Consider the following 23,782-nt stretch of genomic DNA (forward strand, 5'->3'; position numbering starts at 1 on the left):
ACTTACTAGTACTTTGAATTAGTAATCTCCTTGAGGGAAATCTAGTGTTGCTTTGAGTTGATTACAAATTTTTTGTTGTTGTTTGGTTTGTTTTTGTTTTTGTTTTTGTTTTGTTACTCATCCAAATGTTCTACAAAATTGCTGTTTGTAATTTATTTTTAATTTTTGCTAGTTGTGGTCTCTTCAAAATAGGAGACTGACAGTGGTAATATCTAGATTTTATATCTGGCTGTCCACACCCATTAGTACAAATCATGCAACTGTCCTCGTAGATTTTCATGGCACAGCTGGATGACTTATGACATTGAAACATAATCTTTTTATTGTCTCTGCAGAACAGAAAAAAGCATGGAATATTCTTAAGCAGAAAGAACTTGCATATAAGACCGCATGCATGAAGCTTTGACCAAAAGAATGGCCAAGATTCATACTAAGGCAGGTTTTCTTGAGTGAGTAAGCAGGTGCTCATTTTTAAACTATGTCTTGTGAATCCGGTTTTATATTTGCAAAACAACACATGCACATTTTAGGGCATTCTGCAAATAGTTACACAAACCTTTGGTGCAACAATCTGTAAATAAAATAAAATACAGCCAGACACTGGAAATCACCTAAAATAGTATTAGTGTTTTTCTTGTACAGTAATCCACAAAAAACATTTAGAAGAAACAAAACAAAGGAAGAGAGAGAAAGAAGAGAAAGAGAGAAGAGAGAAGAGAGGAGAGAGGAGAGAGGGGAGAGAGGAGAGAGGAGAGAGGAGAGAGGAGAGAGGAGAGGGAGAGGGAGAGGGAGAGGGAGAGGGAGAGGGAGAGGGAGAGGGAAGGGAAGGGAAGGGGAGGGGAGGGGAGGGGAGGGGAGAGGAGAGGAGAGGAGAGGAGAGGAGAGGAGAGGAGAGGAGAGGAGAGGAGAGGAGAGGAGAGGAGAGGAGAGGAGAGGAGAGGAGAGGAGAGGAGAGGAGAGGAGAGGAGAGGAGAGGAGAGGAGAGGAGAGGAGAGGAGAGGAGAGGAGAGGAGAGGAGAGGAGAGGAGAGGAGAGGAGAGGAGAGGAGAGGAGAGGAGAGGAGACAAGGGAAAATAGCCAGGGCATTACTAAATAAGTACCATGCAGGTATAATGAAAGAACTTGTTAGTGGAAATAAAAAATACAAATGAGTAAATGAAAAAGGAGAACATTAAGTATCATCTACATTTTAAAAAGCACCAGACTTATTCTACATGGCAGTAGCCATAAGAAAAATTGCAATGGAGTATATTAATTATTTTCAAATGTGCACAAAAGACTCAGTTTTCTGGCAGTCTCTCAGCTCTTAGCTGCATGGAGATGCATCTGGAAAAGATGCTACAGATTTTTTATAGAAAGACAGGCATTTGCTAGTCATTTTTTTAATCTGATCACTTGTTCTAAGGATAGACCTCTTATTTTATCTCTTCTCAATTATTTTGTCATTTTCTCCTCCCCTCATGCCAGGCACAGAGCTCACAAATCACACTGGGAAACTAAGCTGTGCACTAATGCTAATGTCAAAATATGGCAGTTGCAAGTAATGGTTATTTAATTTAAAGAAGCATAGAGTTCCAGCTTTAAAAACTAGACAAAAAAACTAATGTCTAGATTCACATTTAAGCACCTAAACAGAGGTGAAAAAGTAGTTTCATATCACGTGAAAATTCTGACTTTGAGAATCAGGGTAACACATTTGCCCAAACAACTTAGCTTTATCTCCAAAGGATCACAGGCCCCAGCCAGTGACCAAATCTTTCTGCTTTGGTAAAAATGCCACCAGCACGATTCAGGCAGAAGCCTGGGTCAACAGAGCCCAGTTTTCATAACGTGTTTGGACAGCAAGAAGTATGAACTGCTGCCATTCAGGTACATATCTCAATACACTGGGATTGTTTGGTACGTCTATCCTTGAACACTCTTCCCTACTTTTTATTCAAGCGTAGACCTTGATATCTGGGGCTTGGTGGTGGAATCCTGAGCTGGAAGCTACGGTCAGTGCTGGCAGGAGAACAAGCTACAGGTTCACACTCATCCTTTCAGTTTTAGGGAGTTTGCAAATCTCTCTTTACATTTTTTTTTTTTGCTAGAAAGAAGGATTTCAATTGTGTCTTTTCACCTATGTCAAACATGCAAAGAAATTGATTTGTTGCTATGTACAGTTTCATCTTTTATTTTCAGTTGTTAGAGGGAATATCACAAGCTGGTCTCTAGCTCTAAGGAAGTTAGAGGCACTATTGGGGGATGATTGGCCCACATTTTCCACTTTGAATAGTAAATACAAATATAACCCAAATGTAAATACCCCAGGCACCAAATGGAACCAGACACACTTCGGACCGGGACTGGTGAGAAAGTTACTTTATATGAACCCTTCACATAAAACACCTAATATTAATATTATAAAATCTTTGTGATATGTCAGCAGCCTGGACTTAAAGGACACTCTATTTCTAGAATCCTCAACATTTTAATATTTTTATAATCACTTGCCCAAAAAGATCATTTGCCCTGTTGCATAAGTGGATAAGTGGTCAAAGTGAGATTTTACAAAATAGTTTATAACAGAGTAAATGGCATTTCTTCATAAAATCTATTTTCTTTTAAATTATTTATATTGGCAACAGATAGAACATAAGTAACTTACTGTAAAAAATTATGTAAATTTTCTGTAATGTGTTTTTGTTAAAAAAATGGAAAATACCAATTTAAGAATCATGATTGCCAAGAGAAGCCAAGAGAAGTTAGTAGGAAAAAAAAATAGAGAAATCAATTCCTGAAATTATTGCTTTCCTGGCTTTTCATGTTCTCTCTCATAACAACTTCAGATATTAAGGAGATTATTACTCAAAAAATTTACTTAAGGCTTTATCCACTAAGAATATCTCAATAGAAGAAATACAACAAAAGCAGGGAGCGAGGAAGCCTCAGGCTGAACATTTGCACTATATTCTCAGGGACTCATTGGCAATTTCCTTCGTTTTAGAGAAAAGATGCGATGATTTTTCTTACTCATAAAAAATTGCCTATAAGATTTTGGAAAGTCAACTGTGATCACAATATTATGACTAGGAAAGTAGACTTGAGGAGAAAATATCCCTTATTCCTACCTTACAGGGTCACAGGGAGTAGGTCCCACGTCCTGATAGTAAATCTACTGACCAAGGTGTAATCCAGATGCGAAGGGATGTGGATATACCTGCACATCACAACAGATGCCCCCACAAGCTGCCATGTGGGGATTCTGAGGAAGCTGTTACATGTGTAAGCTTGTGTGGCACAACACAAAAATAGGCAGCTCCAAAAGGTAGGGCAGGTATGGTCTTCACAGCAGCACAAACTGGTAGGTCTCAGCATGGCAAGCTAGCTCAAATACAATGCTTCCATGGCATTTCTGTGTTGCCTCAAGTTCTGGCGTTATCTCTGTTCCAGCTACTTTCCTTTTTCCTATGTCATTGTGCAGGACACAGACATCACAGACATGACATCTGACTTGGACAGAGGTGCCCATATGCAGAGCTGTGATCTTCAGGAACCCTTTTTCTTTTAACTTCTGCATGGCTCAGTTTTCACTGCTGATGTTCTTTAGCAAGCTTTCTGCTTCTGGACTCAAACACTTCCCACCATGCTGCTCAACACTAATATCTTTCTTACGCCCAATTGATCCAGAAAATAAGCCTTCCTTACTTATCTCCTCAGGGGAGTTTATTTGGAAGGCTTTTCTTGAAGGCTAGCAGAACAAAGTTTATGTAAAATGTAGGGATGGTTGCTACTTTCTTTTAAAACAGGTACAAAATAAATGCCTCCACCAGTTTTTATGCAACAGTGCAATGACTAGAGAACTCTTTCAGGATATAGGGGAAAAGGACTCCAATTATTTCTTCTGTGTACAGGAATTTAAATTCACATCTGTCGCCTTCCTGGAGAGAGCCTGTGACTGGGACTCACCCAGTTCCATCAAGCCACACTTAAGAGACCACCGATCCCTGACACATTACTGGACTCAAGTGTGCTGTCCTGTGTGTCTAGTCACTAAGAGATATTACTGAGCTGTTTATTGTTCTCACCTATGTACTGGTGCAAAATAAGTTTTACACTCGAGTGTTATAAATTATAATATACTTACATAGGTGCTTAGAAAGTTTACACTCCTTTGCCTTCAGCAGAAAAAAAATTACTGAAAACAGGTAAATGACCTGTTTACCCTCAGGCCAAGTACTGAGCTTGTCATTACGTCTTGCCTTAGTACTGAATAAAAGGTTTCTTCAGAGCCAAGTAGCTGCTGACTTCTGCCTGAGCCTGTGCTGCCACAGAAGGGCACTCCAAAGGCATCTCTACAGAGCAAAGACTAACCCATGGCAGGCAGGATGCAAGAGGACCGGGTTCCAGTGCCTGAGAGCTCTGGGAATTGTTTTGGAAATTATTTTGGCTCAAGTGCCTACCAGCTACATGGAAAAGAGAAATCACCTTCAAGCCTAACTAGAATGAGATTTAGCTACAGCATGTTTTATAGTTTCATTTCTCATTCCTTTCTGCAGATATAGTCACTGATTTTATTTTATCTTAACATTTTAGTATTATAAATTAATTTCATTTTTTAACTGAAAGCTAGTTAGAACTGAGAGAGATTTCCTAGCAAGATTTCCTTGCCTAGCAAGCCTTAACCACCCATCTCCTCAGTATGTGGCAAATGCTTCAATGTATTTCTGCCTGTTCTTACAGTTCCAAGCACCCCAAGTTTCTCCTCTAGCTTGTAAGACCAAGGCTGGTTACTGAAAAAAATCAGACTCCAGGTAGGAGATTAGCTCCCACTATCAGTATTAATCAGAACCCATTCAACAGGCATTAGGGTAATAAGTTGATGGCATGAGATTCAAAACACATCCTTAGATATACAACAATGCTGTAATCCAGCAGGCATTAAACAAGTCTCATGAGATCCCAATTCTTCCTGTAGAATTCAGGATTCATGAGGTGGGAAAAGGACATAGAGAGCTAGAGGGAAAATCCTCCTGGCTTAGTGATTCTGTATTCGCTTGGCAGAGGAAGACATGAGTTCCTGCTCCAAGGACTGTTTATGCATTTTAACCAGCGACAGTTTCAGTGAAAAATTCAAGCACAGAAACAAACTACATCTGATCACTTCGACGCATATTTATCACTGATAGTCATCATCAGTCTTAGTCAGCAAACACCACACTGACACCGCCTCCCTTTGAATTCTTTACCAAGTTTGCTTGTTTGGCATGCCAGCAGACAAACCATCAAGGGTGCTGCAACATGTAGAAAATTCCTGCTAACTCAGTTCAAGCAGAGTAATTAACAGAATTAATCAATTTCAAATGAATGAGATCAAAGAAATCTCCCATCAGATGACTGTTTAGAATAACTCAAGGAAGACTAATTTATATCCCAGTGTTCTCTTGATCCCAATAGGTTGCTCGTGACAGAAGAGTAAAAAGAAATCTTATTCTCATCAATCACTTTCATTATTACTCAAATGCTTACTGTGTACAAAGGGTCCACACATTCCTCTGGTTTTAGACAAGAAAGCAACCTGTCAATAACTGCTGAACTATCAGTCACTCAGAATGACTGCTTACGGAAGAACATACACAAGATAGCTGCTCTGTAGAATATTTAACAGAAACTTGTATATGGAAAACACAACTTGTATTTTGAAGAGTCACACCCAACCATGTTTCTCTTAAAGTAAATAATATTAAAGCCATATACAACAATTACTGATGAACTAACAGCAGCACATCCTTCAGTACATTACTTGCACATTATTGATAGATATACATCTGTATTATCTATATGTACTTCCTTTATCTAGCAGCTATAGTCTCTAATTATTATTATAATATTAGTACATTGTGATCAGTTTATAATAATGACATAAATACAGGTAGCTTGCTTATACACTCCTTATATACTCCTAATGACCTTGCTTATCCACTCCTATAATGCAACAAATATCAGAGCTATCATTCAGATGTTGTAGAAGTAAAGTCATTAACTTTATGTTCCTTAGCCTCATATTCATTTAATGCTACAGAATTTATAATGCCAAGCTGGATTCTTGGAGGCTAACCTGTATGTGAAAGGCATTGCATGGTCTAGTAGCCTGCAATAGTGGAAGACGTGGGTCGGTGAGCCAGCATTTCTCCCAGTCCAGATCCATGTCTCATTACTGCATACCGGTGTGATCCCACTGACTTAGACTACACCAGTGTAAATAAAGTCAGCCAAGGTTTGATCACTACCTCTTGCACCTCGACTCTTATGGGCTTTGGGCTTAGGCAACACAGTGATTTAAGTCACCAGGCTCTATGTTGACATGCCTAAAGTTTGTCACCTTTCAAACATACCGTATGCAGACCAAAGTTAGAGCTCGAGTTCCCTGTTTAACAAAGGAAGAAAGCCAGTCACCCAACAGAGGAACTCTCAGCTTCCAGGAACCGCTATGAACTAGCCGCTGGGCAACACAGCAAGAACAGAGGTGGACTAAACCCTGTCAAACTCCAGGATTTAAACCTCTAAAGGGAGGATCTGTTTGCACATTGGATTCCAGATGTCAATTTGGTGTTTTCTTTTGAAAGACAGGACAGAGTAAAAAAGTGGGAAGGTAGGCAGAAAGAGAACAAAGAGCTAGAAGGCATCGCTCAGTGCGACTCAGTAGCTGAAGCACTCACCCAGGAGACAGGAGAGGAGATCTGGGCCCACAGCTTCTACCTCCCTTTGAATGCTTTAACCAGCAAGGCGTTGGGTGGGGTATTCTTAATCCCCACATTTTTAGCTACTTATGATTTTGGCAATAAAGCATTTACTACTGGCACCCATGTCCTAACAGGCCACAACTGAACTCTTTTATTCAGTTTTTACACATAACTTATTCCGGCAAATTCCCATCGACTTCAAAGGAAGCCTAAAAACTTAGAGGCACTCAGTTCTCACATTATCTATGGCTGTGGCTATATTTATGTTCCCATGCAAGCCTTGGCACGCCCCAGGGTCCTGCTCCACAGATCATTCAGACCAACGCCTGGTGGCAACATGCCATGGCTCATGCTCAGGCTCTGGGCTTGAGCTTTCCTTGGCATGGGAACTGGGCAGAGAGGTGCGGGGATGAGGGGCTTGGCACATGCCTGGGTCCTGCCCCAGTACAGAGCTGGCATTCAGCCAGCATCTGATTCTGAGCCCAGGGAAATGGGAAGGTCTCCCATATACTATGACACAGAAGTAGCCTACCTACCTAAGAAGTTTCCATGGGTGTTCAAGAGGGCACAGCTCTCAGAAAAAGCTATCTGCATGAAAACTCGAAAGGCAGACACTAAAAACGCATACCTGAAAAGTGTACACAGCTTGGTTTTGGATAAACTGGAACTATGATAGAAGCCCACTTATCTGTAATATTAAAAATAGGTGTATGGGCCAAACCAAACCACAGTCACCCATTAATTCACAATGGAGAGAATGGCAATTATTCCAAGTGGCTTATTCCTCTAGTCCTTACCAGGAATCCTCTCATTAGTAGAGACCGCTAAGTCTAGCTAGAGATACGTGTTGACCTTATTACTATATCATATGCAAGTTAAACATTGTGAATTGCTCTTTATTTAATTAATTCTTAGAGGTAGAAAAGTGCTCCATTTTCATCAAAAGGACACAGAAAATCCTGACTTGAAAACGTTACATATGGAGTTTCCTATGGAAGAGAAATTTTTAGCAGGTTGCGGCTCAGCTCTCTGCGTACTCAGTTGTCAATGTGCACTGAAAGAACTGGGCCATTTTTCTCCTTTGTCATGGACATTTTCTTCTAAAATCTCCAAATCATATAATGGATATAATAGAAAATTTCCTTATTACACCCATGTTTAACAATTTCTGATCTTTGTTCTACATTTTCCTTAGCATTCTCTTACAACAGTAATGACTGTTTCCATTTTCTTGTTTCTTTGTGAAATTTGCCTTTTTATAATTTTTTGCTTTGCTGTCTATATCTTCATTTAGTTATCTTCTTTTAATCAATGTTTTTCTTTCTGCCTGTAAGTGTTTTTGGCTTTCGAGCTTCTATATTCTCCCTGTGAGATGAAGTACTGCCTCTGTCTCCTTCAATAAAAAGTAAAATTCTATGTAATTACATTTAGTTTGTATACTGTTATTATGGAGTATTTTGTCACTGCACAATCTGGGCTTTTTTGTTCGTATTCAGATTGACTTAAGATTTTGTATTGACTGGTGTATCAATATCCAGTTTATAAGCAACAACAATTCCATTCATGTTCAAGAAGGCATTTCACTCATCTGAAATAGGTCTCTATCTGAGCAATTTCTACAGAACAATCTTCTACACTGTGCAAAGTACTTATACTTAATTTCCTTTTAGGTATGGCTTCCCACAGCTAGTTTAGTTTCTTTCCAGAATAGTAGCTCTGTCAAAGGCCAGACATTGTTCTGTTCCCCATTTTTTTCCTTCAAGTGTAAACTTTCACATTACTTCTTGCAAATTCACTCCCCATGATAATTGATCTGTTGAAGATTTTCTTTGCTTTGTCAATCCTTTTTTTTTCATTTATTTAATAAGACTTGTTTGTTCACCCAATCTACTGTGCTGTCACCTCTTTTCTTTCTAAAAATGCAGTCCCATCTAAGCATGTTCCGCAACCTGACAAACTAATACTGCTTCTTCTAAAGGTAAGTCAGACTCATACAATGTTTTTTTGCTCAGTTCTGCTCTCCAAAGTCCACCATAACCTGATCTCAAAATAGGATTCCCATAAACACTGAAAAAAGCATGAGTTTTTTACAAATATTAAATAAATTTCTCTTTAGCGTATTTCACGAGCAATTAATACCTCTCTAAATTTCATTCTTTCTAAAAGCATGACTCTCCTGACTTTTTTAGCACAAAATGGTAATTAGACTCCTATAATTGTAGGCTACTAAACTGTATCCAATGCCTCTGGCCCAAAATTACTGGAAAAAAGAATAGCTAGCTTTGCCCACCTTTCTTCTTAGAAACCTTTCCTTTTGAAGAGACAAAATCCTCTTTCAGTCCCTTTGCCTGTTGCATTTCTAGAGGATTCCAGCAGCTGTAGTCCTTAGCTGCTCTTCCAGGTTCCTCACCTCTCACATTCTTTTTTCTACTTTTCTAACACTGGATACATGTTTCTTTTTCAACATCTTCATGTATCAGAGAGTGTTTTGGGGTAGTAATTACTGAGGTTGGATCTTGTAACTCTGATGAGTCTTTCCAACTAACAAATGCAAACTACCATAGAAAACAGGTATATGTAACACTGGAGCTTGTGAGGGAGGGAAACTGATCCTTGTCTTCCTCTCACTCTTAAGCTGTTCTGGTTCAAGGCAATGCATTACAGAGAATGTTACACTTCTGCCTAAGACTATTCAAGGTCCAATTACCCTTAACTCCTTGCTTCAGCCTGAGTCTAAAATAAGTTTTGTGGCCATAGGATGGAGATTCTTATCAGCACTAGGTCTCCTATAAGTGAAAGGGGAGAGTTAGTTCTTCCTGCAAGGAATCCAAAGTTGCTGGTCCCCAAGCAGAAAGCCATCGAACCTATAATAAGCCAGACCTTCCTAGTCTGTTTTAACCAAATTTATTAGAAGTATCGTTAAATCATCTTTACATTGATTATTTTTGCTAATATCACCAATATATATGTGAGAGGGTTTGGCCAGCAAGTGCTATCAGAGTGCTGCATGCTAACCCACAGGAGCTGGTGAAACAGGAAAAGTGCACTTAGCTCTAGTCATTGGTGCTCCACAAAAATTAACCCAACATGGAGCAGAAAATATTTCTAGATGGATTGTGTCAGAGGAAACTGGAAGAGCTCATCTACCTTATCCTGGCAAAATGAAAGCTGAGAAAATATCTGATTGCTGTGTGTGGATACATCAAAACGACTTTTTTGAGCTAATGGACCATGCTGGCACAAAAACAAAACCATTCTGTGAATAAATTTAGGCTAGAAATCAGAAAAAGCATGAGAAGTGCTAGCTTCTGGAACAGTCTCTCAACAGGGAGGCTGAGAACACAAACCTCACATTGTAAAATAGAGCCTGGTCAGTGTAGATGCTTATATAGAGGTTTATCTGACATACTGCCAAAAAAAAAAAAAAAAACAGAGATTGGTCTCAGAGGGTCAAGAGAGTTGGTGAACCTTCCTGACCCCATAAGCCACATTCTCCAATTTTCACAGAGCCACATAGACCAGACACTTCAGAGAGCTGTGGGGAGAGTGAATAGCTCAGCAAGTCCCAGATCATTTACTGTTCCCCTGTGGATTTGGGCTGGATGGCCTTTGCATCCCAGCAGAAGTCATGCCCATTGGCTCATGTCCCCCAGCAGCCTCCAAACCACTGCCACATGAGTGCTGTAACCCCAGAATTGGAGCCAATTTGGCATACAAATAAAAAAAAAAAAAAGGCCATCATCCCAAGCCCTCTCTGTCACACTGATATGTAATGATCTTGCAGTCCACAGCTTTCAGATACCAGTGTGCCCTTTCTCCAGCCTAAGGAGAAGAAAAATCTTCTGAAATAAGAATGTGTTCTACAACAAGATTTTTTTAAGAACTTTTTTCTCTAATTTCCTGTATTTTTTAGCAACAGTAACACTAAGAACCACGGTGAAAACTGAACATCTTTATACTAAGTTATCATCATCAGGGTGAAACACTGTACTGATAACTTGAGAAGATTTGAGATTTAAGAGGCAATAACAGTGTCCAGGACTGCATGTTCTACCAAAGCCATAACACTCACAGCAAGTAAGTGTCAAAGCCGAAGATATGTGCCATTTATTAATAGAAGATGGAGTTATTGCTGAGTTAAGAAGTAGCCTGGAGTTACTAGTATAATTAAAAATTGTGATTAAATATTAAGATGATTGAAAAAATTTAAATTGTGAGCTGTCAAAGTGCCAAGTAAAAAATTTAAAGACAAATTTAAAAAGCAGTGGGAACACTCTTTTCCAACCTTTTCCATTTTTTAATGTTACCAACCCTTTTTCACCTTTTCTAACATAATCCCCACACTCTTTTCTATGATTTTTGCAAAGGTTAGCAAGGTTACCTACCTCTACAACACACTTTTGTTGATAATATGTGTTTGGAAATTGCTGAAGAGGCTGTGCTTGTTCCCATGTGAAACAGAGAAAATATCATAGTGAAAAAGAGGACAACCCCTTCTGGGATGGAACTGCAGTCAGAGAGAACAAAATAAGTGTTTTTGAATACAGTTAGGAAAATGAATCAGAAGACTGGGAATAAGTTGATTGTGGGTTGTTTGGTTATCTAAATGCTGGTTGCTTTTTTCAGGATTTTCCGTCTCCATTTTCTTTGCTGTTCAGAATTATTCTTCTTCATTTGGGTAAATAAAATCCTTTTTTTGTGTGTCGTCTAAGGGATGTCAGAGCTTGATATGACTTCTTTGTTGCTGAGGAGGACCTAAGGAGCCAGGCAATTGCTCAAGTTGGCTATGAAGGCAGTGTGTACACTGGCACCAGAGGTGGCCAGGAGCTAGATGTTTCCATACATGCAAATGTCCTCTTCCATGTACTGTAAGAATGAAAGCTATTTAATACAAGTTTTGTGTGCTTTTTCTGTGAAGAGCTGGTGAAAGACCCTCACACATGCCACAGAAGGAAACAGACGGTAGGTCAAGGCGCCTTTCTGGGTATATTGGAGACTCAAGAGCCAGCAAAAATCTGCTTGATCCAGTGTCTGGGCCAGCCCAGCACCAGCAAGTAGTGCACTAATGTGGCCATGGTGAAGCTGAGATGCAGGTTCCCATGAGAAGCTTCAGTTAGACCAGTGCTTTCCTGTGAGCAAAGGTGTTTTTTCTTAAAAAAATGGTTTCTGTCTTCAAAGACATTCTATTACATCTCAGAAAAAAAAACTTATTTATGGCAGCAAATAATAGCAACACAGCCTTGTCCCTGCTATGCCAGATTTGCATTCCTCCTGTCTAGTTCTGTCTGCCACCAGCCTGGATGAAGGCATTCATCTTCCACAAGTGGCCTACATCTTATTACTGTATGTTAACTCTGCAGTAACGCAAATAAGACACCCATAGCTAGAGTACAGGGTATAATTACAACCTTACACAAAAGCCATGCATGGGTAAGGCAATATACAATGCTGAATAAACTCAGCAAAAGTAAACTGTATGCATGAGTTCCTTTCCCATCAATTTTCCCAGAGATTATGGGAAATAGAGCTCTGATGCACACCTTCACGTCGGTCTAAAATAACAAATGCACAGTGCCCAATGGATCAGTGAATACTCTGGGGAGAAACCAACACTTTTGTTCCCAGACAAACCCCCACTCAGTCAGCGAATTTCAAAAGGATGGCTGGGAATTCAGTAGAGAAGACAACAGACTTCATGTTCTTACCTCTGAAGGCTGCCAGTCTGTGCTGGCACAGACACTCTGCTTAAGAGCTGGTGATTTTCTGCCTAGATCATACATGCTGCCTCACAGCACAAGCTCAAACTATACAGCTGGAGGCATTCACAGTTCTGCCATCACTGTCCTGTTACAGTCTTGCCTCCCCAAAGCTTTCCACATACCTGAGCTTTTCCAGAGTATAAGCACGTTTTTCTTTCCTGTCATTACATATCTTTCGGGAGACTTTTAATACTTTTTTTTTTTTCCACAAGTTTTTAATGTGACCATTTAAGCCACCCTACTCCATGGCTTTGCACTTGTGTTCTGAGTGTTTGCGCTGTGAAGTCGTTCACTTCCTTGCACCAGTGCTTAGTTCCCTATGCAATGGAAGCAACAGCACCCATAACTCATCTTATAGAAAACTTGTATACTGAATTTCACTCCTATGTGCCTTCTTTTTACCACACAATAGCAGTCGAGATGAGATCTTCATGGTGGTGTACTCTTGTGCTGGATATTTATCTCAGTTGAATAGAAACACATATGCAAACCTGAAGTAAATTCTTGAATATGAGGACCCAAACCTCCTTACACTCTGTATGACAGGATTAATGGAAAGATTGTTTATTTTGCAAGGCCAGTAACATATGGCTTCTTCTCTCCAATGGTTGTACTTATGCTAGAACAGTTTTTTCTCCTTGTATTCATAAAGGACAGATTTTTCTGATGCAATTTTTGTATATATATTTTTTAAGAATATGAGCAGTATATCATTCCTAACAATTCCTCATTCTGGGATTTTCATGAAATTAATCTTTTCCTACCCTTGGTAAAAAGGTACAGGTTATATATCAGCTTCTTTGGGATTTTTTAATATCAGCTTGCATTTATGCAGAGAGTGAAGCAAGACTCTCACGGCAACCCTACGCAGCTAAAGAAAGGGCTCCCAGAACACTTGTTATACAGGAGAATGGCACCACAGCCCAAGTGCAGTGCCCAAGCAATGATGAAGAAAAACATTCTAGTTAAGCATCTGCAGTGAAACATTGGTTTTACTGAGTTTCATATTGCTTGCAATGGAGTTTGACATTTAATTTTACTTTTGTCATATACACCAAGGTAAGAATTCTGTCCCACATTAAAGAGAATAGGAACTGTTAATTTCTACTGTGGTTCAGTGGTCTTTATTGCACAAGCCGAGAGCTGGCCATCTCCCAGTTAGCCACAGGACCAGCACAATGCCTTTGGGGTCATGTTAGGTGGCAACTGCCGGTCTCGTCAAGGACTGGTCCCCAAGCAGCACATACAAAGAACAAGAGAAGCTGTGGAGTGCAGTACCTCCCAAGTGTCTTGCCTCTGTGTGTTTGCTGACAATATGAGGAGAGATGGTCATGGCTTGGAAGACAGATGGTAAAGCATAGTTCATATTCCAAAATACCGACTCCAACAGGAGCAGAGCTCTTCAGTGAGTCTCTTCTCTGCCATTTTCTTGTGACTGTTCTATTCATAGGAAATTGCATTCCAGAGGTCATAAAATCCAAGCAACAGTGACTCATACATTAATAGGATTTTACTTTCAGTCTCCTACAGGTTGCTTTTTAACATGCATTTTCCAAAATAAAGCAAAAATCTGACAATACCTATCAATTTTCATAGTGTTATTTTTGCATATACATCAGCAAGAGGGTTGTACATCTTTCCACATTGCACTTCAGTCCCAGGCCAGGTTATTTCTACAACTGCATTTTTCCTATTCTTCTTGATTAATGTTTTTCCAAATTTCTTAAAGTAATCATGATAACATTTGAAAGTAGTCAGTGTCTCATCCAAAGCATTCTAAAACGACTTCAAGAAAACAAACTTTAGAAATCTTTTCCTTTATGAATTTATAGTGGATGTAGTTTCGGTATTTGATTTGATTCTTTCCAAGTAATAGCAAGGTTGTATTGGAAGTAACACACCTTCAAAATAAGTATATAATACAAGTTCACTGTGGTTTTCGAAATGTTGCACTCCACTCCTCTTGCTGCCTGCCTGGACTTCTTTGGGAGTAAACACTTGTTTGCGTGAGAGATCAGGCTACGTACACCAGGCTCAGCCAGCACGACGTGCACACTGCAGACCTACCCTGCTGATCTGCCTCCCTTTCAACAGGAGTGTTGGAGAGCAGCAGGCCAGGCATCCCTGGTACCATAATAGTCTGTATCTTCTCTTACAGTGTCTAATCAGGTGTTTAGGGCTCTGCTTTCTCCATGAAACAGTAACAGTGGGGCTGAAGACAGATCTCTTCTGGCATATGTGTGGTTCAGCACGTACAGCCAACAGCTGCCATGGCCTCATTGACATACACCGTGAAAGGACTCCAAAATGGGCCTGAAGATTCAGCTCTCAGAACTACTGAGGCTGCACAAACTCGTGTGCTCACAGGTAGGGTTGTGATTGGAGCTCCTGGTTTCCATGTTCTCGGGTGCATTCTCTGTAGCCCTCCCACCACTTCAGGTATGGCGGTAACATCTCAGAAGCTATCCTCCTCAACCAAGGAATGGGGGCAGAATGAGACTTTGAAAGCATCCTGGAGCAGCCTCTTAAGAGACCTTTGGAGGTAAAGTTACAAGTCTGAGAAAATAGAACGTGGTGTCAGAATTTTTGCAGGCATTTGACTAGTTTTCCTGTATGTACAGAAGTGCACACAATACACTAAATTGTTTTGTAAGCAAATACAAAGTAAGTGGTAGGTAGGAAATTTGAAAGAGCTATTTGAGGAAATAATGGCAACACTAGCAAGATAAAATCATTGTATATGCATGTCTGCCACTGAGGAGTTTTTATTTCCTAAACACTTTTTTGGGAACTGTGGGGAAGAAAATAGAAGGGATATTTGATGCAACAGAGAATAAGAATAAGAAAAATAAATACCATTACCTTGACCAAACAAGAACCCAACACACATCTAAAGGCAAGTCGATGGGAATTTTGCCTTATTCAACACCGCTACAGTCCCAGGCACCCTTAATGATAATGTTCCTTATTTTATAAATAATATGACAACCCATAAGTTGTACATATCTGATCATATACTGTGGTTTCTATTTAAATTTAATTTATGTGGTTTTACCAGTTTGCAATAGATTTGACCTTTCACTTGCCTTTCCTTATTACCTACCACCACATTTTTAGGCAATGATACACTTCTGGTTTGGAATACAATGAAAATGAAAACAGAACAAAATAACAGGCATTTCTCAATGGCGTAAAGGATAATAAAACTGGAGATTCTGTGATTACTGTGTAACTTGATGAACTTTCAAATGAACAGTTCAGCAGCCACCATTCCATCACTCAAGTGACTGTAGGTTAAAAAAGTGTATATATATAAAAGATATATATATTTTGTATTAACAGACTCTCAGATTATTGTATTATACAGACTACGTTAATTCAATTATTTGAGGAAGAGGAGTCAGAATCACTTTTCCCCTAAGTAATCTCTGCATAACATTTACAGTATGAACATAGAAACATAGAATCACAGAATGGTTTGGATTGGAAGGGACCTTAAAGATCATCTAAGTTCCACCCCCCCCGCCATGGGCAGGGATACCTCTCACTAAACCAGGTTGCCCAAAGCCCCATCCAACCTGGCCTTGAACACTTCCAGGGAGGAGACATCCACAGCTTCTCTGGGCAACCTGCTCTGGTGCCTCACCACCCTCATGGTAAAGAGTTTCTTCCTTATATCTAATACAAACCTACCATTTTTTAGTTTAAAACTGTTACTGCTTGTCCTGTCACTACAGTCCCTGATAAAGAGTCTTTCCCCGTCTTTCTTATAGGCCCCCTTTAAGTACTGGAAGGAATATATGAAATTAGAACTTTTTTTTTCACATTTTACATGAGGTTTGGTCCATGTTAAATACAGAAATAAGCCATATATTTTGGCTTAGAACATAGAGTTAACATGGTTTCTTCTATTTGTCAATCAATCCTAAATTGATTGCTATACCTGTATGGAATCCCACTGATTTTATATATAGAGACTCATATACTTATCAGGTAGTAGGAAAAACTGAGGTTATAAGTTCCTTTAATCTGCTTTCTAGCTGTTCTCTGTCCAATATATTGTTCCAGTACAACAATTTCTAAAACTATTAATTAGTTTTTGTGGAAAAAAAATGTTACTCTTCTCTGGGCTTCTTTTCCCACGTCACATCATCAGTAAAAAGCATTTATATTGTAATATTAATCATGAACCTAAAGTAAATAAAACTTTCCTAGTTACATTTTTTGGATCACTTGATTTCACCACCAAGTTTTTAAATAAGTGACTATTCTAACTTGTCAAGTGACCAAGAGACTAGGATAAAAAAAATTAATTCAGATCATTGTTAGGATATATTTTGGATATTGGGGGGGGGGGGGGGGAGGTAAATAGTTTTACATGTAGATTCAAAATTAAAAAGTATTTGTTGTTACATGTAACAGGAACAGACATTCTTCATACTAACATGGTAAATAAACAAATAAATAATATGGGATATATTAGTCTCCCTGAAAATCCTCTGAAGACACTCCAGGTGATGTTAATAGCCTTTAAATTGGCCCAAATGTCAAACTTGGACTACCAATTTACTGCCATACATTTCTTTGTAATCACAATTCTTTTGGCTATTACTCCCAAAAGCAAATATTCTGAAGTAATGAAAACTACCTATCATGATAGTTAAATTTTAACATATACATATGTGTTTTATTTAGAGAAAAAGTGATGGCTGTGGATCTGCAAATGTTGTTTTTCTCTGAATAGAAGACTAAGAAAGAAAGAAAAGAAAGAAAGAAAGAAAGAAAGAAAGAAAGAAAAAGAAAGAAAAAACTAGGCTTTTGTCTTTGTTGCTTGTTTGTAAATCCATTTCATAAGCCAGGATCAAAGATGTGGCTCCAAGGTTAAGTGTAGAAAGCTGCTTCCAAATGCTACTTTGTGGCTACTGGCCACATGCATAGTTATCTGCTACAGGAGGACTATTCATCCAGGAAAAGAACAAAACTGTAGTTTTAGCTTCAGTTTAAGAAAAGAGCACTCCATCCAGCTCAATATTTACTTTGCAACCCAGAGTAAGGGAGAAAATGCCTTTATTTTAACCTAGGCATTAGTTAAAACATTTAGGTATGGATCAAAGAAATCCAGTTCATTCTTTAAAATAACATCCTATTTCTCGTTCTACTTATTTTTAACTAGAACCTTGCAAAATTTGATGCTTCAAGCTCAGTTGGCATTTTAATGTTTTTTGTTGTCTCATGTGATTTCATGCATTCTGAGCTGTTTTTAATTTCACATTTTTCTGAAATAAATATAGTAGTTAAATAGGTTTCTGCGTAAAACATTATGGACTGGCAAAGGAACATCATTTTTATGCCTAAGAACAGCATGTTTTTTTATAGATCGAAGAGTGCAGACTCGCAGAATGTGTAAGACATATTTCAGAGAGTGATTTCTTTTTTATCTTTCTCATTGTTTCAAAACATAGAACACAAGAGACTTTTTTAAAAATTAAAATAAAAAATATTGATTACTTAGTTAAATGTCCTTGCAATGCAGTGGATTTATTTCAAGAATTAAAGACAGTCTTCCTTTTAGAGGGCTGGTTCTACTAAAGTTTCAGAAAGAAATAAAAGACAAAGACTATTAATGCTTCTATGGAAATTCTCTGCATTTCAGCTAAAGGATTAAAGCACCAATCTAGAACTCAAGCTGTCACAATTGTCTCTCTTTTATTTTACTAAAGTGCAGTTGCTTTAGTCTGTGCACAGAAAGGACCTCAATTCTTTGAAGCACAGAGAGATGGAAAGCTCAGAACTGTGCTGAAGTCAGCTTGACCTAGTTTGATAGAGGCAAGCTGAAAGTTCTCTGCAGAAACCTCCATCACCAGCTACCCTCTGCCTCACATGGGGGTCTCCCTTGCCTGGATGAGTACTTGGTTCCTGCCGCTCCTTCCCCGGGCTGTACAGGCGGAGCATGGCAGGTCACCGCTGCTAGCTCACCTCCCACGCTGCTCCCACCGCTACGAGCCCTTGCAGCACACTGTACCCCTGCACAGCTGCAGAGCAGCACTTATCTATCACACTTGCAGCAATTTGCAGAGAATGTACCATCTACCTGATCCATTACATGCTCCTTCGTGAAATAGTGACCGGAAAGCTGGTCTCCATATCCTTGCAAAGCACAAGTAACAGATGCTGAACACTGATGACAGGCTGATGTTCCAAAACTTTTGCCACTGATTTTGCTTTTGAAGACTGCAATTACAACAATGCTTCAGGAGGCCAAAACTCAAAGATACAGCTTTTTCACTTAGTGCTTATTCACAAAAATCACACTGGTTTGTTCTGTCCAAATATTTTGGATTTCTTATCTTGACAAGACATAGAACCTGCCCAAAGTGTATGGGTTCAATTTAAGTTGTCTGGTAGAAGAGAGCTCCCAAATAACTGCACCCCTAGATTATTCCAGTAACAGGAAAGCTGAACATAAATCCACCTCCAGCCTCCTGAGTTGTGGCTTCTGTGTTGTCTCTCTTAAAGCCGCAGCACTGTGCTTGGTTGGCTAAACTTCCTGACCCTACAAACCACCCACCAAACTTTTCATGAGGCTGAGAAGGCGCTGATCATGGCTGTCTGAGATTGAACAGGAGGAGGAGCTCTGAGAGGAGGGCACAGTTGGGAATGGACAGTGTTTTCCCAGGGCCTCCCCACACACACATCCTTTTATTTTATATACTGAAGTACACATCAAGAATCAATTCCTTCTGTGGGAACTTTGCAGTCCAGCTAGATAAAGGAGACAAAAATCAAGAGCAAGGGGGTATTGTCATCATGATCTCATTTTATACATAGAGTATGGGGTAGCAGAAATTAAATGCCCTGCGCTGCTGGAGAGCAGCACCCACCTGCAAAGATGCATTTCTAGTTACTCTATCCATCACTGCAGTGTAAAAGGTTTTATTTTACTTGAACAGGCAGAACTGTTAGGAAAGAAATTTTTAGATCCCAGCCTAAACTCCTGGGAATATGGAGGAAGATGTAGAAAAAAATATAATCAAACTTCTGCTAGACTGTTGTAGAATCCTTGAAAACAGTATATTACATCTCACTGTTATCCTGCATTTCGTCGTTACTGGAAAAGGCACAAATAAAAACATCCCTCTCCCAGCCCACTCTGACCTCCCTTAAGAACAGCGGGCTCATGCATGGACATCTCTATGTATTAAGTACAGCATTTCATGTAGTATATATTGTGTCAAAACACAAAATTGATAAAATGTGGCCTTGACTACTTTAAATCATGTATTTTTTTTTCTCTCCACTAGTCAAAAATAAAGACTGATGTAATAAAAAAAAAAGCAGTGGAAGGATGCCAAAAAGGTAGTTGTCTTCACATTACTTTGTGTCTTACCGCATCATACTGAAGATCTTAACATTAGAACATGTTGAATGTTATAAGAATTTGCCTGCAAGCATTGAGCAATTCCCTTCTCTTCCAGAAGTGGATGCATGAAGTAAATCCTCTCTTTTCATTGCATATCAATAGAGATAGGAAGTGGTTATACATATGAGGAAATTAAGCTACTATGTATTTTATCTGTGGTAATCAATCATTAAAATACAACAAGAACATGAAGAACCTATTTCATCTCAGTGTGATGCCTCTCTACTTTTCAAACATGCTTTGACAGTACTGCTTGTAAGTCTTTTAAACCGAATATTTTACAGTTATTAGGAAACAATATCCATCTATTTTTTCTTCAAACTTCTTCAAAACCTGTTTCATTACCTTGTCCCAGACAATTTTCAGCTTTCATCTGGCCTGCACTTGGTATACTTCCAAATTTAAAATCTTGACTACAGTAGAGTTCTCACCAATGGCCAACGGAAACACAAAACATACACACTAAACATAAATAAATTTAAATGCTCTCTACAAAATAAGTCCTCACAGCTGTGGTGGTCTGAAATATGTTTGGATACATTCACTGATGTGGCTCCTTAGCTAATCTAGAAAACTAGAAATTTGAAGACCTACGGAATAATGGAACAGAGGCCACAAGAATAAAACACCATCCATTTGGCAGCAGCATCATTTGGGCAGTGCAAAAATATTTGCAAGGTGAACAGTTGGTCAAATAATTACTGCCAGTTCTGGGGCAGCCTCCTACTTACTTTCCTTCACTTTCAAACATAATAGCTAGTGTTAATGCATTTAAAAATACAAGAAATACTTTCTCTTTCCTACTCTCTTAACAGGCTGTCATCTCAGCTTCTCCAGTATCCTCAGAAAAAGAAGTTGAGGTATTGTGATATTAGGCTGTTTATGATTCTTCCTTATTTCTGCTCTTATTCTCACCTTTCTCCTTTTAATTATAGCTTTTCTTGCAGCTTCTGCCCTGCAAATACTGAAACAGCATCAATAACCCTAAAGATGTATAGATTAAATGTCTATTAGACACAATGTTCAAAGCAAACCACGTCTGATGTGGGCTCATAAACATTATGTTTTATTTTCCATATGAAAAGGCTTTTGTGTTACAGTCCATGGCTAATATTCACCTACACCTTCCTTTTAAATGTGGTGCACCAACTCTCTTCTGAAATGTACTCTAATGTACCCCTCAGATTTAATGCTACTGATACAGAAAAGGGCTGTGTCCTACTAATCCAAGTCCATGTGTGAGACTTCCGTTTCAGAGTGGAGAGAGTAGTTACTTCCTTCACTTTTCTTTTGAAAAGTACTTTTTGTTTTTTTAATATAAATTTGGTGCAATTTCACCCAACAGACAGCAAATATCTGCTCTGAAGTTATATTCACACATTCTATAAAATGCAGATTGTGTAATATAGCATGATGGCTCTGTTCCATTATGCTTCATTACTAGGTTGAAAATTACTGACACTGTACATTTTTTCTCTTTAGTGTTCTATCATTTTAAATTATGACTGCACTGTAGGTTACTCAGTGTAGTAAATAATCTGAAAACATTTTCTGCCTGGCACCCTACTAACAGCAACAACACCTTCCTTCCCAGGTGGTCCTGAGGCTTTCTCAAATTCTCGTTAGGTAATTACATTCTGCCTGCCTGAGGTCTCCTTCTAACTCTGCAAATGCATTCTTCATTTGTCATGGACAGTTTGTAGTGGTGCTGCAGGCTATGGAACAACTGCACTTGGGTGCAACAGCAGCCTTGGTACCTCAGTACAACTCACCTCAGTTGTTTTCCATTCTCTTTAGGATCATGGGATAAAAATTGACAGACAATAACTTGGGGGGTGGGAGGAGTTGTTTCTAGAAATTAAAATTTAATGCTCGAGTTAATTAGCTTCCTAAAGATTCAAAACTACTTATTCTTCAGATGTAGAGCTAATGGTTAACAGGTTATCTAAAGCCTCTGACATTGCTTCAGAAAACAAAGTTAAAATAATACTAGAGAAAATAATGTGATCACTGATACTCTGAGAGATCAGAGAACGAAGGAATGTCAAACAAGGAGAAATCACCATAAGCTGGGCTTTTTAATCAGTAATTCCAACCTCAGCATTTATAAGTATAATACACACCTTAGAGTAGTAAAAGAATATGTAATAAAGCATTTAATTAATTCATGGAAAGTGGTCCTTAAAAAAAAAAAAAAGGCAGGCATTTTGGAAGGTATCATTTCAGCATAATTAAGCATTCCAAATAAATACAAATTCTTGTTCACTTTCATAAATGCAGACAGTGATCCAAAGCAGGCTCATAACTGTATCAACAACTGAACTGCCTTAAAGAATCAAGTTCCATTATATGGTATTAAAGGTTCCATTTTGAAGATGATAAGTAGTTTATCACAAATCCAAAAATATTATTCAAGATTATGTTTAGCCTTATGCTCATTCAGGACTACAGACAACCGAGCAGAAGCAGAATATTTCTTACTCATGAACAAAGCACACTCATACATCACACTGAAGGGAAGTAGACATTTTGTGAAGTTTTGGAAGAAAAAAAAAAGACAAAAACTTGAACACTAAATACACAAAAGCAAACAGAAATGTTCTGAACCCAGAACAACTCCTTTTGTGGTGGATGAAAGACTTATTTCTAATTCAGAAACCTATGGTACAAGTCTGAATCAAGCAGAGTAGAGATCTGCAAACAGATTTTCCTATTTCATGCAGTCTAAACACTAGAGCATTAATTTCTTTCTCTCTCAGATTTTGGATAGAATTTTCCTTCAGGGCTTAAGAAAACTTTCCAGCCAAAACCTACATACCTGCTGATAATTCCCAAGGAAAAACAGAAGGACCTCCAATATGTGACTGCGGTAGGACTACTTACACTAATGTGTTTAAGTGAAAGCACGTTTTAAGTGGTTTTCTGGACATATACCAGTCTACTCAACATTTTCCTTATCCAAGCTCCAAATTAATCATTGTATTGTTATAAGGAAATAAATATGCACAGTATTACAGTGGAATTTTATTAAGTTAAGGATATTAAAGTTGAAGATATCTCCAACTACACAAATAAGCCTTCTCAATAATAACATACTGGAACACTGGTGCAATTTTCCTAAATTATGCCATTCAGATATAGCAAACCTTAACTCATACACAACTTTGTGTCTAATCAGACCTTAATAGACAATCAGTATTTCAAAAGGAAGGCCATTAACTAAAAAAAGACTCTTTTATTTATAAATGAAACATATGTCACTGAGGCATTTTCTCCAATGTAATTATTAATCAGTCAATCTAACTCTTCACTCTAGTCCACCGTCTTAAGCAAGGGAAACTGATTATAACTTGCAAAGTTCAACTAAATTAAATATTTGTCTGTAGTAATGGTACTTACAGTAGAAATTATGTCTTGCTTGTAGGTTCCTCATTTGGTGATGTAATATTCAGAAGTCACCATGCTTTTGGTCTTAGATAAAGCATTTCCTTCATGGCTCTCTTTAAGTAGTCTTCTGAACAAGTCATTGCATCATAACATACTCTCTTCTCACAAACATGTATGTGTTCTCTTTCTGTATTTCCTGTCCAAAATACTCAATAGACACATAAAAATTAACCAGTGAGTTACTAATTATGATACATGGCATTTATAGCATGTTTTATATCTTCAAAATATTTTACAAATGACAGCTGATTGAACAGGTTAGGAAATAGAAACCTGAATGAAAATTACCCAGAGTCCCTTAAAAGATTGAATAATTGTATCTCAAATGTTCCAGAAGGCTTTAAAAGACCACAGCTTCTTTGCTATAAATGAATAGATCAAAATCAGCGTTCCAATTAATTCTTCCTTTCTTAAGCATCATTCACATGAAACAT

At 38.5% G+C, this 23,782-nt stretch overlaps 1 protein-coding gene across 3 annotated transcripts in view; it reads right to left on the reverse strand.

Moving 5' to 3' along the window:
• KCNK2 (potassium two pore domain channel subfamily K member 2) overlaps positions 1-23,782 on the reverse strand; it is a 161,955-nt gene that overhangs the window by 86,563 nt on the left and 51,610 nt on the right. For all 3 annotated transcript variants that reach the window (XM_083831999.1, XM_083832002.1, XM_083832003.1), the window contains exon 5: positions 23,301-23,496. In XM_083831999.1, the coding sequence (XP_083688125.1) occupies positions 23,301-23,334 (34 nt within the window). In that variant the 5' untranslated portion in view covers positions 23,335-23,496. The remainder of the gene's footprint in view (positions 1-23,300; positions 23,497-23,782) is intronic.

Source organism: Anser anser (genome assembly GCF_964211835.1).
Source record: "Anser anser genome assembly, chromosome: 3".
NCBI classification, from domain to species: Eukaryota; Metazoa; Chordata; class Aves; order Anseriformes; family Anatidae; genus Anser; species Anser anser.